The sequence below is a fragment of the Chiloscyllium plagiosum genome, unplaced genomic scaffold, assembly GCF_037043375.1.
Source record: "Chiloscyllium plagiosum isolate Xiang-an unplaced genomic scaffold, Cpla_swu_hap1 HiC_scaffold_21, whole genome shotgun sequence".
Taxonomy (NCBI): Eukaryota; Metazoa; Chordata; class Chondrichthyes; order Orectolobiformes; family Hemiscylliidae; genus Chiloscyllium; species Chiloscyllium plagiosum.
Window position 1 is genome coordinate 52,457,954 of NW_028270159.1, and position 11,204 is coordinate 52,469,157.

At 53.7% G+C, this 11,204-nt stretch overlaps 1 protein-coding gene across 2 annotated transcripts; it reads right to left on the minus strand.

The window, feature by feature from the left end:
* Window positions 1–445: 445 nt before the first annotated feature.
* tmem203 (transmembrane protein 203) lies at window positions 446–11,204 on the minus strand. 2 transcript variants are annotated; one of them, XM_087998568.1, is made up of 2 exons: window positions 11,108–11,204; window positions 446–1,950 (listed from the first exon to the last, which is right to left on the minus strand). In XM_087998568.1, the coding sequence occupies exon 2, from the start codon at window positions 1,819–1,821 to the stop codon at window positions 1,414–1,416; it is 408 nt and encodes a 135-aa protein (XP_087854694.1). In that variant the 5' UTR covers window positions 1,822–1,950; window positions 11,108–11,204; the 3' UTR covers window positions 446–1,413. The 2 variants fall into 2 exon arrangements, with proteins under 2 accessions (XP_087854694.1, XP_043575765.1); XM_043719830.2 differs by lacking the exon at window positions 11,108–11,204 and adding an exon at window positions 4,912–5,090.

Here is an 11,204-nt window from a genome sequence, read left to right on the forward strand (position 1 = left end):
TCTGTACACGGGGTTAGAAACTCTCTTGAAGTGGAAAGGCATGAAGGATTAAGACAAAAAGTAGTTTTTAAAATGAAGCTGCGTTAAGGGGTAGTTGGAGATGATTGAAGCAGGACAGGTTGTCCTTCCTTTAATTTTCCCTTATAAATCCATCAGTCTGCATTTGGAGTGAAGACAAGGTGAACATTTCACAGCGTTAATAGACCAACCAAGAGGGTTTCAGCTCCTCCACTGACAGGAGGATGCAGCTGCAGTGACAATTTTACATGGACAGGCTCCATTAATGTTATAATGGAAATAATGCAGAGAGTTGAAAGTAATGATAAAAACCAAATGAAACTGCGTAAATGCCACACATGATAGTTTCAGCCTAGAAACCTTGACTTTTACCTAGGTCCCTGATGTGTTAAGCGAGAGGTATCAGAACCAAACTTTAATGAAGATCTGCATAAATGGAATTTTATATTCTTTCACAGACCTTTTGTAATTACACAATGTAGAACACAGAATTCATGGTACCACTGGAACCTCACACAAGAACATCAAGTGTCCCTCTTAAATTCATAATAATTCAGTTAACATTAATCATTTGAAAAAGTTCAAACACCAGGTTTGAAACTGGGTTATTGTTTAAGATTTGTCCATTTTGTAAAATGCTTCATTAGACACATTTAAATTCAGTCAGGTTACCTGTTTTTACAGTGAAGGAATATGGTGCTGAGCAATTAACTCTGAAAAGCAGAAACAGAGGAATAGGGAAGTAAATGTTTTTTTATAATTAATTGCAATGATGATCTTAATTACTGCATCCTTGCACTGCATGTGGTCCAAGAAGAATATTACTAACAATGAAAGGTTGTCTTCGCTTATCTCAAAAATCATCGGAACAATTTTTCCCCTGAAAACTGCAGGGCTCAAAACTCCACAACATCACCACACTTGGAGCGGTTTAAATAAGTACTGCCCAAACACAACTTCTCGAGCAGCAAGAGTCACCTGGGTGAATGGCTGGTACGTTAAAATGTCAAAGTGGGACATCAGTCATTGGCTTTGCAGGCAATGGCATCCTCCCTTCTCTAAAGGCCTTGATTTCAGAATGGCAGGAGAGGATACTGCTACAGCCTCGGCCCAAGCTGCATGTTACCAGTAAAACACAGAACCTCTTGTCTCTACTTTCATTTTTTTGCTGACGTTTCCACCCCTGAAGCCAGCCATGGAGTTCCGAGGTTGGCCATGTTGCAGTTCGCTTTGCTTCATTAAAACTCAGCAACGCCAGGACAGCAGCAAGACAAGAGTGCTCTATTAAACTGAACGTAATGCTCCTTCCCCCTTCCAAACATCAACATTCATGGGAATGTGTGTCTGGCAATCCAACAACTTGAACAGGAAGCCTGGGGTGAAAGGTTTCAGGGCTCAGTTGACTCGACAAGCTCGAATCATCAACAGCTGGAGTAGAATGAAGATGGGCGACATGATGAGGCCATACCACAGCTGGGAGCTCTGTCCCTCCAGTTTCTGGCACAACAGCATCTCAAAGACAAACTTCAGGCTGAGGACAGTCAGAATCCAGAAAAGACGCATGACAGCCAAACGCTTCTCCCCGTCCTGGAACAGGCGAATGGAAACAATCACGGTAAAGTAGGTGCTGAGCCCATCAGCAGTGAAGAGTGGGATGAAAACATACCACCAGTCCAACTTCGCAAAATTGTCCACCTTCACAGCAAGCAGCACGGAGAATACCAGGAAGGCAACTAGGTGCAGCAGCATTTCAAATGTGGCAAATCCCAGCCACTGCACCAGCTCCCGCAGTGAGAACAGCATTGTGGCACCAGTAGTGCACGGCTCCCACAATGGACTCCTGTGTCAATCAACAGGAACTAACAACTTACATCAACACGACCGTCCTGGTGTTCCAGTCTGATTTACATCCAGAAACCCAGCTCGTAATGTCTGAGAAATAAAAGGAAATATAAAAATTAAATTCTTTTGCATGTCATTTCTTTCAATAGTTGCAAGTGACCTTGGTATTCTTTTAAAAAGTAAACTCTTGCAACTGTGTAGCACTAGGAGAAAGTGTGGACTGCAGATGCAGGAGATCAGAATCGAAAAGCCTGGTGCTGGAAAAGCACAGCTGGTCAGGCAGCATCCAGGAGAGTCAACGTTTCGAGCATAAGCTCATCAGGAATCTGAATCAGGAAATCAGGAATTCCTCATGAAGAGCTTATGCTTGAAACGTTGACTCACCTACTCCTTGGATGCTGCCTGACTGGCTGTGCTTTTCCAGCTAGGAGAAAGTGAGGACTGCAGATGCTGGAGATCAGAGCTGAAAAATGTGATTTGAATTGCTACAAGAATGATTCCTGAAGAAGGGCTTATGCCCGAAACGTCGATTCTCCTGCTCCTTGGATGCTGCCTGACCTGCTGCGCTTTTCCAGCAACACATTTTTCAGCTGTGCTTTTCCAGCACCAGGTATTTCAACTGTATCGCACTTTTGGTAATCTCAAATGTCCCAAAGCATTTTACAGTCAATAGTCACTGTCATGGTATAGGAATTTGCAGACAGTGTTCTGATAAAGATCAGGAAATAGCCTCTCAATGAAGAGCTTGAGGGGCTAGGAAATCAGGGAAAACTTCCCCATTGTTCCCCAGACATCTACCTGAGGAGACTGTGCCACAGTTAATCTTTCATTTGAAGAATGGCATTTCCACAATGCAGCATTTTTTCAGGACTGGCGTGTTAGCCGAGATTATGGTCCCAAGTCTTAGTAGTCACATCAGTCAAGAATACAACTAACTGAACGTCCTGGGCCGAACAACTTTAGGCCATAACATCTACGTACATCTTATCCCATCTTTCTTCCTTTTCAAAATTTTGTCACATTTGCCTTCACCATGTTTTGTTATCCCTTCATGCTGCGTTTGGATGTTTTTTATGTAGCAATTCAAATCACATTTGGACACAATTTTTGTCTCTTCAATACATCCATGACCAGTGTTTTTGGTTCCTGCGTTATAAAATCATCTGTTATTTAACGTCTCTGGCCTCCACACAACCATACAGCTGCTTCTTTGTTCTTCCTGCTCTATTCCCACCTTAAAAACTTTTACATTTCTATTTCACTTCAGTCCTAGTGAAAGGTGGTCACCCTGAAACATTAACTCCACTTTTGTCCAGAGATGCTCTTTTCTTTTATCCTCTCTAGACTGAGCTCAGACTGACAAAAACATGATGCAACTTGAATCAGCATCATATTAATACAAGTAGTCCAATAATTGAAGAGTTCAATGGGACCAGGGAGTTTAAGGCAGCAAGCAACCTCAGACCACTCCTTCACATTTTATAGAAAATGGACCAGACAAGAGAAAGACAACACCTCATTATTGACTGCACCTCAGGGCAAAAATGGCAAGGCAGGAAGCTAAAAGAGGGTATGGTCCTGGCTGATTGTGATACTGGACCAGTCAGGTCCTTAAGTAAAACCTGGCTTGGTAGATGGACCAAAAGTTGCATTTTTGCAATTTCTTTATTGTGGTGGTCAGTGACTGAGCATATTCACAACAGGCTGATTTAAAGTTTAACACAAAGACACAAAAATTACACACGAAAGGAAAAAAATTAACTCTATTGCATCATACAAGAAATATTTGAAATAATCTTAGTGCATACATCAAAAAACAAATCTGTGTTAATATACTTTGCCCATCTCACACACTAATTTTATATGCTTTCTCTTAATGGGGACCTTATCAAAGGCCTTCTCAAAGTTCAAGTAAACTGGCTCAGCCTGATCAACTTCGCAACTGATGGTAGTTTGGGAAAAATTTGGTTTTAATGCAGAAGACAAGGTGGGGGAGGGGGTAAGGAGTAAACGATAGGTGGAGATCGAGCCCAACGAGAAAAAATGTTGGACAAATAACGGTCAGCCTAGCAAAATGACTATCTGCTGACTAGGACTATTAGTGGCTAACAACACGTTCTGTGAAATGACAAAGAGCCAAAATGTAGACTTTCCTGCTTCTCGGATGGTGCCTGACCCACTGTGGTTTTCCAGCACCACACTTTTTGACTGAGTGTAAATTGCAGACCACATGACAAGGCCTGGTGTGTGGAGGTGGAGGAAAGTGATGGGAAGGTGCTCAGTCCTAAAACTGTCAGGAGTTCTGAGGGTCACAACCTGAACTTTAACTCTGATTTCTCTCCACAGATTCTGCCGAGCTTTTCCTACTACTTCAGTTTTTGTTCCTAAAATTTTTAAACTCAATACTGAGTCCAGAAGACTGCAGACTTCCCAAGTGGAAAGTGAGGTGCTATTCTTCCAGCTTGTACTGTAGTTTGCTGGAGCACTGCAGCAAGCTTGAGAAAGATGTTGGCCAAGGAACAAGGTGGTGTGTTGAAGTGGCAGGCAATGGGGAAGCTCAGGATCCTTTTTTTGCAGAGAATGTAGGTGTGTTGCAAATTAGACTATATAGTCTATACAGTCTATATTTCATTTTGCCAATGTAGAGAAGACCACACTGCGAGTAGTGAATGCAATAGACTAGATTGAGGGACAGAGGGAGAGGAGGCAAGGGGGAATGATGGTAAGGGACACAGAGGGAGAGTGAGGGAATAAAGGAGGAACAAAATGGGAAAGAGGAATAAGAACAACCCATTGTTAGCCATTACTGTTCCCCATTAGCAGCGACTCATTCTCCTAGGCTGACCACTATCCACTCGTTTGTCGAACTGCTTCGCTCTCTCTTTTTGAACTTCCTCCCCCTTCTCAGCTTCTACATCAGTTCTGGAGAAAGGTCACTAGGCCTGAAATGTTAACTCTAATTCCTCTCCTCAGACCCTGCTGGATCTGCTGAGTTTTCCCAGCAATTTCTGTGTTTATACTTGTTTTTAAAAATGTTTTCACATTAGATACCATGCAATCCTGAAAGATGAGCACCAATGAATCCACTACTGCTGGGGCTACTTCTTTAATTGCTCCAGGAAATAGATTATCATGACCTGGGATTTATCAGCCATTAATTTCCCAACACCAGTTCCCTCCGAGGTGAAAGTGAGGACTGCAGATCAGAGTTTTGCTCCTGTCAGTTTGGTTTGGTTCCCCGACATTACTGAGACATGACCATTGAGAGCCGACCCTCCCCCAAACGCAACAAGGCTGTCTCTCACATTCTCCCCCCCCTGTATCGGGGTCTCTCTCTCATATTCTCCCCCCCCCTCCCCGTATCAGGGTCTCTCTCTCACATTCTCCCCCCCCCCGTATCGGGGTCTCTCTCTCACATTCTCCCCCCCCCCGTATCGGGGTCTCTCTCTCACATTCTCCCCCCCCCCGTATCGGGGTCTCTCTCTCACATTCTCCCCCCCCGTATCGGGGTCTCTCTCTCACATTCTCCCCCCCTTGTATCGGGGTCTCTCTCTCACATTCTCCGCCCCCCCCCCCCCTGTATCGGGGTGTCTCTCTCACATTCTCCCCCCCCTGTATCGGGGTCTCTCTCTCACATTCTCCCCCCCCTGTATCGGGGTCTCTCTCTCACATTCTCCCCCCCCTGTATCGGGGTCTCTCTCTCACATTCTCCCCCCACTGTATCGGGGTGTCTCTCTCACATTCTCCCCCCCCTGTATCGGGGTGTCTCTCTCACATTCTCCCCCCCCTGTATCGGGGTCTCTCTCTCACATTCTCCCCCCCCTGTATCGGGGTCTCTCTCTCATATTCTCACCCCCCGCCTCCCCGTATCGGGGTCTCTCTCTCACATTCTCCCCCCCTTGTATCGGGGTCTCTCTCTCACATTCTCCCCCCCCTGTATCGGGGTCCTCTCTCTCACATTCTCCCCCCCCTGTATCGGGGTCTCTCTCTCACATTCTCCCCCCCCTGTATCGGGGTCTCTCTCTCACATTCTCCCCCCACTGTATCGGGGTGTCTCTCTCACATTCTCCCCCCCCTGTATCGGGGTGTCTCTCTCACATTCTCCCCCCCCTGTATCGGGGTCTCTCTCTCACATTCTCCCCCCCCTGTATCGGGGTCTCTCTCTCATATTCTCACCCCCCGCCTCCCCGTATCGGGGTCTCTCTCTCACATTCTCCCCCCCACTGTATCGGGGTCTCTCTCTCACATTCTCCGCCCCCCGTATCGGGGTCTCTCTCTCACATTCTCCCCCCCCCGTATCGGGGTCTCTCTCTCACATTCTCCGCCCCCCCCCCCCCCGTATCGGGGTGTCTCTCTCACATTCTACTCCCCCCCCCGTATCGGGGTGTCTCTCTCACATTCTCCCCCCCCCCGTATCAGGGTGTCTCTCTCACATTCTCCCCCCCCCCGTATCGGGGTCTCTCTCTCACATTCTCCGCCCCCCCCCCTGTATCGGGGTGTCTCTCTCACATTCTACTCCCCCCCCCGTATCGGGGTGTCTCTCTCACATTCTCCCCCCCCCCGTATCGGGGTCTCTCTCTCTCACATTCTCCCCCCCCCTGTATCGGGGTCTCTCTCTCTCACATTCTCCCCCCCCCTGTATCGGGGGGTCTCTCTCACATTCTCCCCCCTCTGTATCGGGGTGTCTCTCTCACATTCTCCCCCCACTGTATCGGGGTCTCTCTCTCACATTCTCCCCCCACTGTATCGGGGTCTCTCTCTCTCTCACATTCTCCCCCCTCTGTATCGGGGTGTCTCTCTCACATTCTCCCCCCACTGTATCGGGGTCTCTCTCTCTCACATTCTCCCCCCCCTGTATCGGGGTCTCTCTCTCTCACATTCTCCCCCCTCTGTATCGGGGTGTCTCTCTCACATTCTCCCCCCACTGTATCGGGGTCTCTCTCTCTCACATTCTCCCCCCCCCCGTATCGGGGTCTCTCTCTCACATTCTCTCCCCCCCCCCCCCCCCAGTATCGGGGTGTCTCTCTCAAATGCTCCCCCCCCATATCGGGGTCTCTCTCACATTCTCCCCCCCCTGTATCGGGCTGTCTCGCTCACATTCTCCCCCCCGCCCCCCGTATCGGGGTGTCTCTCTCACATTCTCCCCCCCCTGTATCGGGGTCTCTCTCACATTCTCTCCCCCCCCGTATCGGGGTCTCTCTCACATTCTCCCCCCCCCCGTATCGGGGTCTCTCTCACATTCTCCCCCGCCGTATCGGGGTCTCTCTCTCACATTCTCCCCCCCCCGTATCGGGGTCTCTCTCACATTCTCCCCCCCCCCCCCGTATCGGGGTCTCTCTCACATTCTCCCCCCGCTGTATCGGGGTGTCTCTCTCACATTCTCTCCCCCCCCCGTATCGGGGTGTCTCTCTCACATTCTCCCCCCCCCCCGTATCGGGGTGTCCTCTCTCACATTCTCCCCCCCCCCGTATCGGGGTGTCTCTCTCACATTCTCCCCCCCCCCCCCCCCCCCCGTATCGGGGTCTCTCTCTCTCTCTCCCCTGTATCGGACTCTCTCTCTCAACTTCTCCCCCCCCCCCCCCCCCCCCCCGTATCGGGGTCTCTCTCTCTCTCTCTCCCCTGTCTCACGGTCTCTCTCTCACATTCTCCCCCCCCCCCGTATCGGGGTCTCTCTCACATTCTCCCCCCCCCGTATCGGGGTGTCTCTCTCACATTCTCCCCCCCCGTATCAGGGTCTCTCTCTCACATTCTCCCCCCCCCCCGTATCGGGGTCTCTCTCACATTCTCCCCCCCCCCGTATCAGGGTCTCTCTCACATTCTCCCCCCCCCCCCCGTATCGGGGTCTCTCTCTCACATTCTCCCCCCCCCCCCCCGTATCGGGGTCTCTCTCACATTCTCCTCCCCCCCCCCCCCCCGTATCGGGGTCTCTCTCACATTCTCTCCCCCCCCCCCCCCCCGTATCGGGGTCTCTCTCACATTCTCCCCCCCCCCCCCCCGTATCGGGGTCTCTCTCACATTCTCCCCCCCCCGTATCGGGGTCTCTCTCACATTCTCTCCCTCCCCCCCCCCCCGTATCGGGGTCTCTCTCACATTCTCCCCCCCCCCCCCGTATCGGGGTCTCTCTCACATTCTCTCCCCCCCCCCCCCGTATCGGGGTCTCTCTCACATTCTCTCTTCCCCCCCCCCCCCCCCCGTATCGGGGTCTCTCTCACATTCTCTCTCCCCCCCCCCCCCCCCCGTATCGGGGTCTCTCTCACATTCTCCTCCCCCCCCCCCCCCGTATCGGGGTCTCTCTCACATTCTCTCCCCCCCCCGTATCGGGGTCTCTCTCTCACATTCTCCACCCCCCCCCTGTATCGGGGTGTCTCTCTCACATTCTACTCCCCCCCCCCGTATCGGGGTGTCTCTCTCACATTCTCCCCCCCCGTATCGGGGTCTCTCTCTCTCACATTCTCCCCCCCCCCGTATCGGGGTCTCTCTCTCTCACATTCTCCCCCCCCCTGTATCAGGGTCTCTCTCTCTCACATTCTCCCCCCCCTGTATCGGGGGGTCTCTCTCACATTCTCCCCCCTCTGTATCGGGGTGTCTCTCTCACATTCTCCCCCCACTGTATCGGGGTCTCTCTCTCACATTCTCCCCCCACTGTATCGGGGTCTCTCTCTCTCTCACATTCTCCCCCCTCTGTATCGGGGTGTCTCTCTCACATTCTCCCCCCACTGTATCGGGGTCTCTCTCTCTCACATTCTCCCCCCCCTGTATCGGGGTCTCTCTCTCTCACATTCTCCCCCCTCTGTATCGGGGTGTCTCTCTCACATTCTCCCCCCACTGTATCGGGGTCTCTCTCTCTCACATTCTCCCCCCCCCCGTATCGGGGTCTCTCTCTCACATTCTCTCCCCCCCCCCCCCCAGTATCGGGGTGTCTCTCTCAAATGCTCCCCCCCCATATCGGGGTCTCTCTCACATTCTCCCCCCCCTGTATCGGGCTGTCTCGCTCACATTCTCCCCCCCGCCCCCCGTATCGGGGTGTCTCTCTCACATTCTCCCCCCCCTGTATCGGGGTCTCTCTCACATTCTCTCCCCCCCCGTATCGGGGTCTCTCTCACATTCTCCCCCCCCCCGTATCGGGGTCTCTCTCTCACATTCTCCCCCCCCCGTATCGGGGTCTCTCTCTCTCACATTCTCCCCCCCCCTGTATCGGGGTCTCTCTCTCACATTCGCCCCCCCCGTATCGGGGTCTCTCTCTCACATTCTCCCCCCCCCCCCCCCCCCCCCCCCCCCGTATCAGGGTGTCTCTCTCACATTCTCCCCCGCTGTATCGGGGTCTCTCTCTCACATTCTCCCCCCCCCGTATCGGGGTCTCTCTCACATTCTCCCCCCCCCCCCGTATCGGGGTCTCTCTCACATTCTTCCCCCCCCCATATCGGGGTGTCTCTCTCACATTCTCTCCCCCCTCCGTATCGGGGTGTCTCTCTCACATTCTCCCCCCCCCCCGTATCGGGGTGTCTCTCTCACATTCTCCCCCCCCCCCCCCCCGTATCGGGGTCTCTCTCTCTCTCCCCTGTATCGGACTCTCTCTCTCAACTCTCCCCCCCCCCCCCCCCCCCCCCGTAATCGGGGTCTCTCTCTCTCTCTCTCCCCTGTATCACGGTCTCTCTCTCACATTCTCCCCCCCCTGTATCAGGGTCTCTCTCTCACATTCTCCCCCCCCCGTATCGGGGTCTCTCTCACATTCTCCCCCCCCCGTATCGGGGTCTCTCTCACATTCTCCCCCCCCCCCCGTATCGGGGTCTCTCTCACATTCTCCCCCCCCCCCCCCGTATCGGGGTCTCTCTCACATTCTCCCCCCCCCCCCCCCCGTATCGGGGTCTCTCTCACATTCTCCTCCTCCCCCCCCCCCCCCCCCCGTATCGGGGTCTCTCTCACATTCTCTCTCCCCCCCCCCCCCTCGTATCGGGGTCTCTCTCACATTCTCTCTCTCCCCCCCCTCGTATCGGGGTCTCTCTCACATTCTCTCTCCCCCCCCCCCCCCCCGTATCGGGGTCTCTCTCACATTCTCTCTCCCCCCCCCCCCCCCGTATCGGGGTCTCTCTCCCCCCCCCTCGTATCGGGGTCTCTCTCACATTCTCTCTCCCCCCCCCCCCTCGTATCGGGGTCTCTCTCACATTCTCTCTCTCCCCCCCCCCCCGTATCGGGGTCTCTCTCACATTCTCTCTCCCCCCCCCCCCCCGTATCGGGGTCTCTCTCCCCCCCCCCTCGTATCGGGGTCTCTCTCACATTCTCTCTCCCCCCCCCCCCCGTATCGGGGTCTCTCTCACATTCTCTCTCCCCCCCCCCGTATCGGGGTCTCTCTCACATTCTCCACCCCCCCCGTATCGGGGTCTCTCTCACATTCTCTCTCCCCCCCCCCCCCGTATCGGGGTCTCTCTCACATTCTCTCTCCCCCCCCCGTATCGGGGTCTCTCTCACATTCTCTCTCCCCCCCCCGTATCGGGGTCTCTCTCACATTCTCCACCCCCCCCCGTATCGGGGTCTCTCTCACATTCTCTCTCCCCCCCCCGTATCGGGGTCTCTCTCACATTCTCCACCCCCCCCGTATCGGGGTCTCTCTCACATTCTCCCCCCCCCCGTATCGGGGTCTCTCTCACATTCTCCCCCCCCGTATCGGGGTCTCTCTCACATTCTCCCCCCCCGTATCGGGGTCTCTCTCACATTCTCCCCCCCCCCCGTATCGGGGTCTCTCTCACATTCTCCCCCCCCCCGTATCGGGGTCTCTCTCACATTCTCCCCCCCCCCCCGTATCGGGGTCTCTCTCACATTCTCCCCCCCCGTATCGGGTCTCTCTCTCACATTCTCCCCCCCCCCGTATCGGGGTCTCTCTCTCACATTCTCCGCCCCCCCCGTATCGGGGTCTCTCTCTCACATTCTCCCCCCCCCCCGTATCGGGGTCTCTCTCTCACATTCTCCGCCCCCCCCGTATAGAGGTCTCTCTCTCTCCCCGCCCCCCCCGTATCGGGGTCTCACATTCTCCCCCCCCCCCTGTATCGGGGTCTCTCTCTCACATTCTCCCCCCCCCCCTGTATCGGGGTCTCTCTCTCTCACATTCTCTCCCCCCCCGTATCGGGGTCCTCTCTCACATTCTCCGCCCCCCCCGTATCGGGGTCTCTCTCTCACATTCTCCCCCCCCTGTATCGGGGTCTCTCTCTCTCACATTCTCCCCCCCCCCCTGTATCGGGTGTCTCTCACTCACCGGTGACACCCCGCAGGCCTCAGCCCGGCCTCGCGCAGCCGCAGATCCGCCAAACGCAAACCCCGGAATCCGGCAGCTCGGGTGTCGTAAAGTGTCA

What these genes read in the sequence shown, in the direction of transcription:
- tmem203 (XM_087998568.1), bottom strand. Translation starts at nt 1,821, where the DNA reads ATGCTGTTCTCACTGCGGGAGCTGGTGCAGTGGCTGGGATTTGCCACA.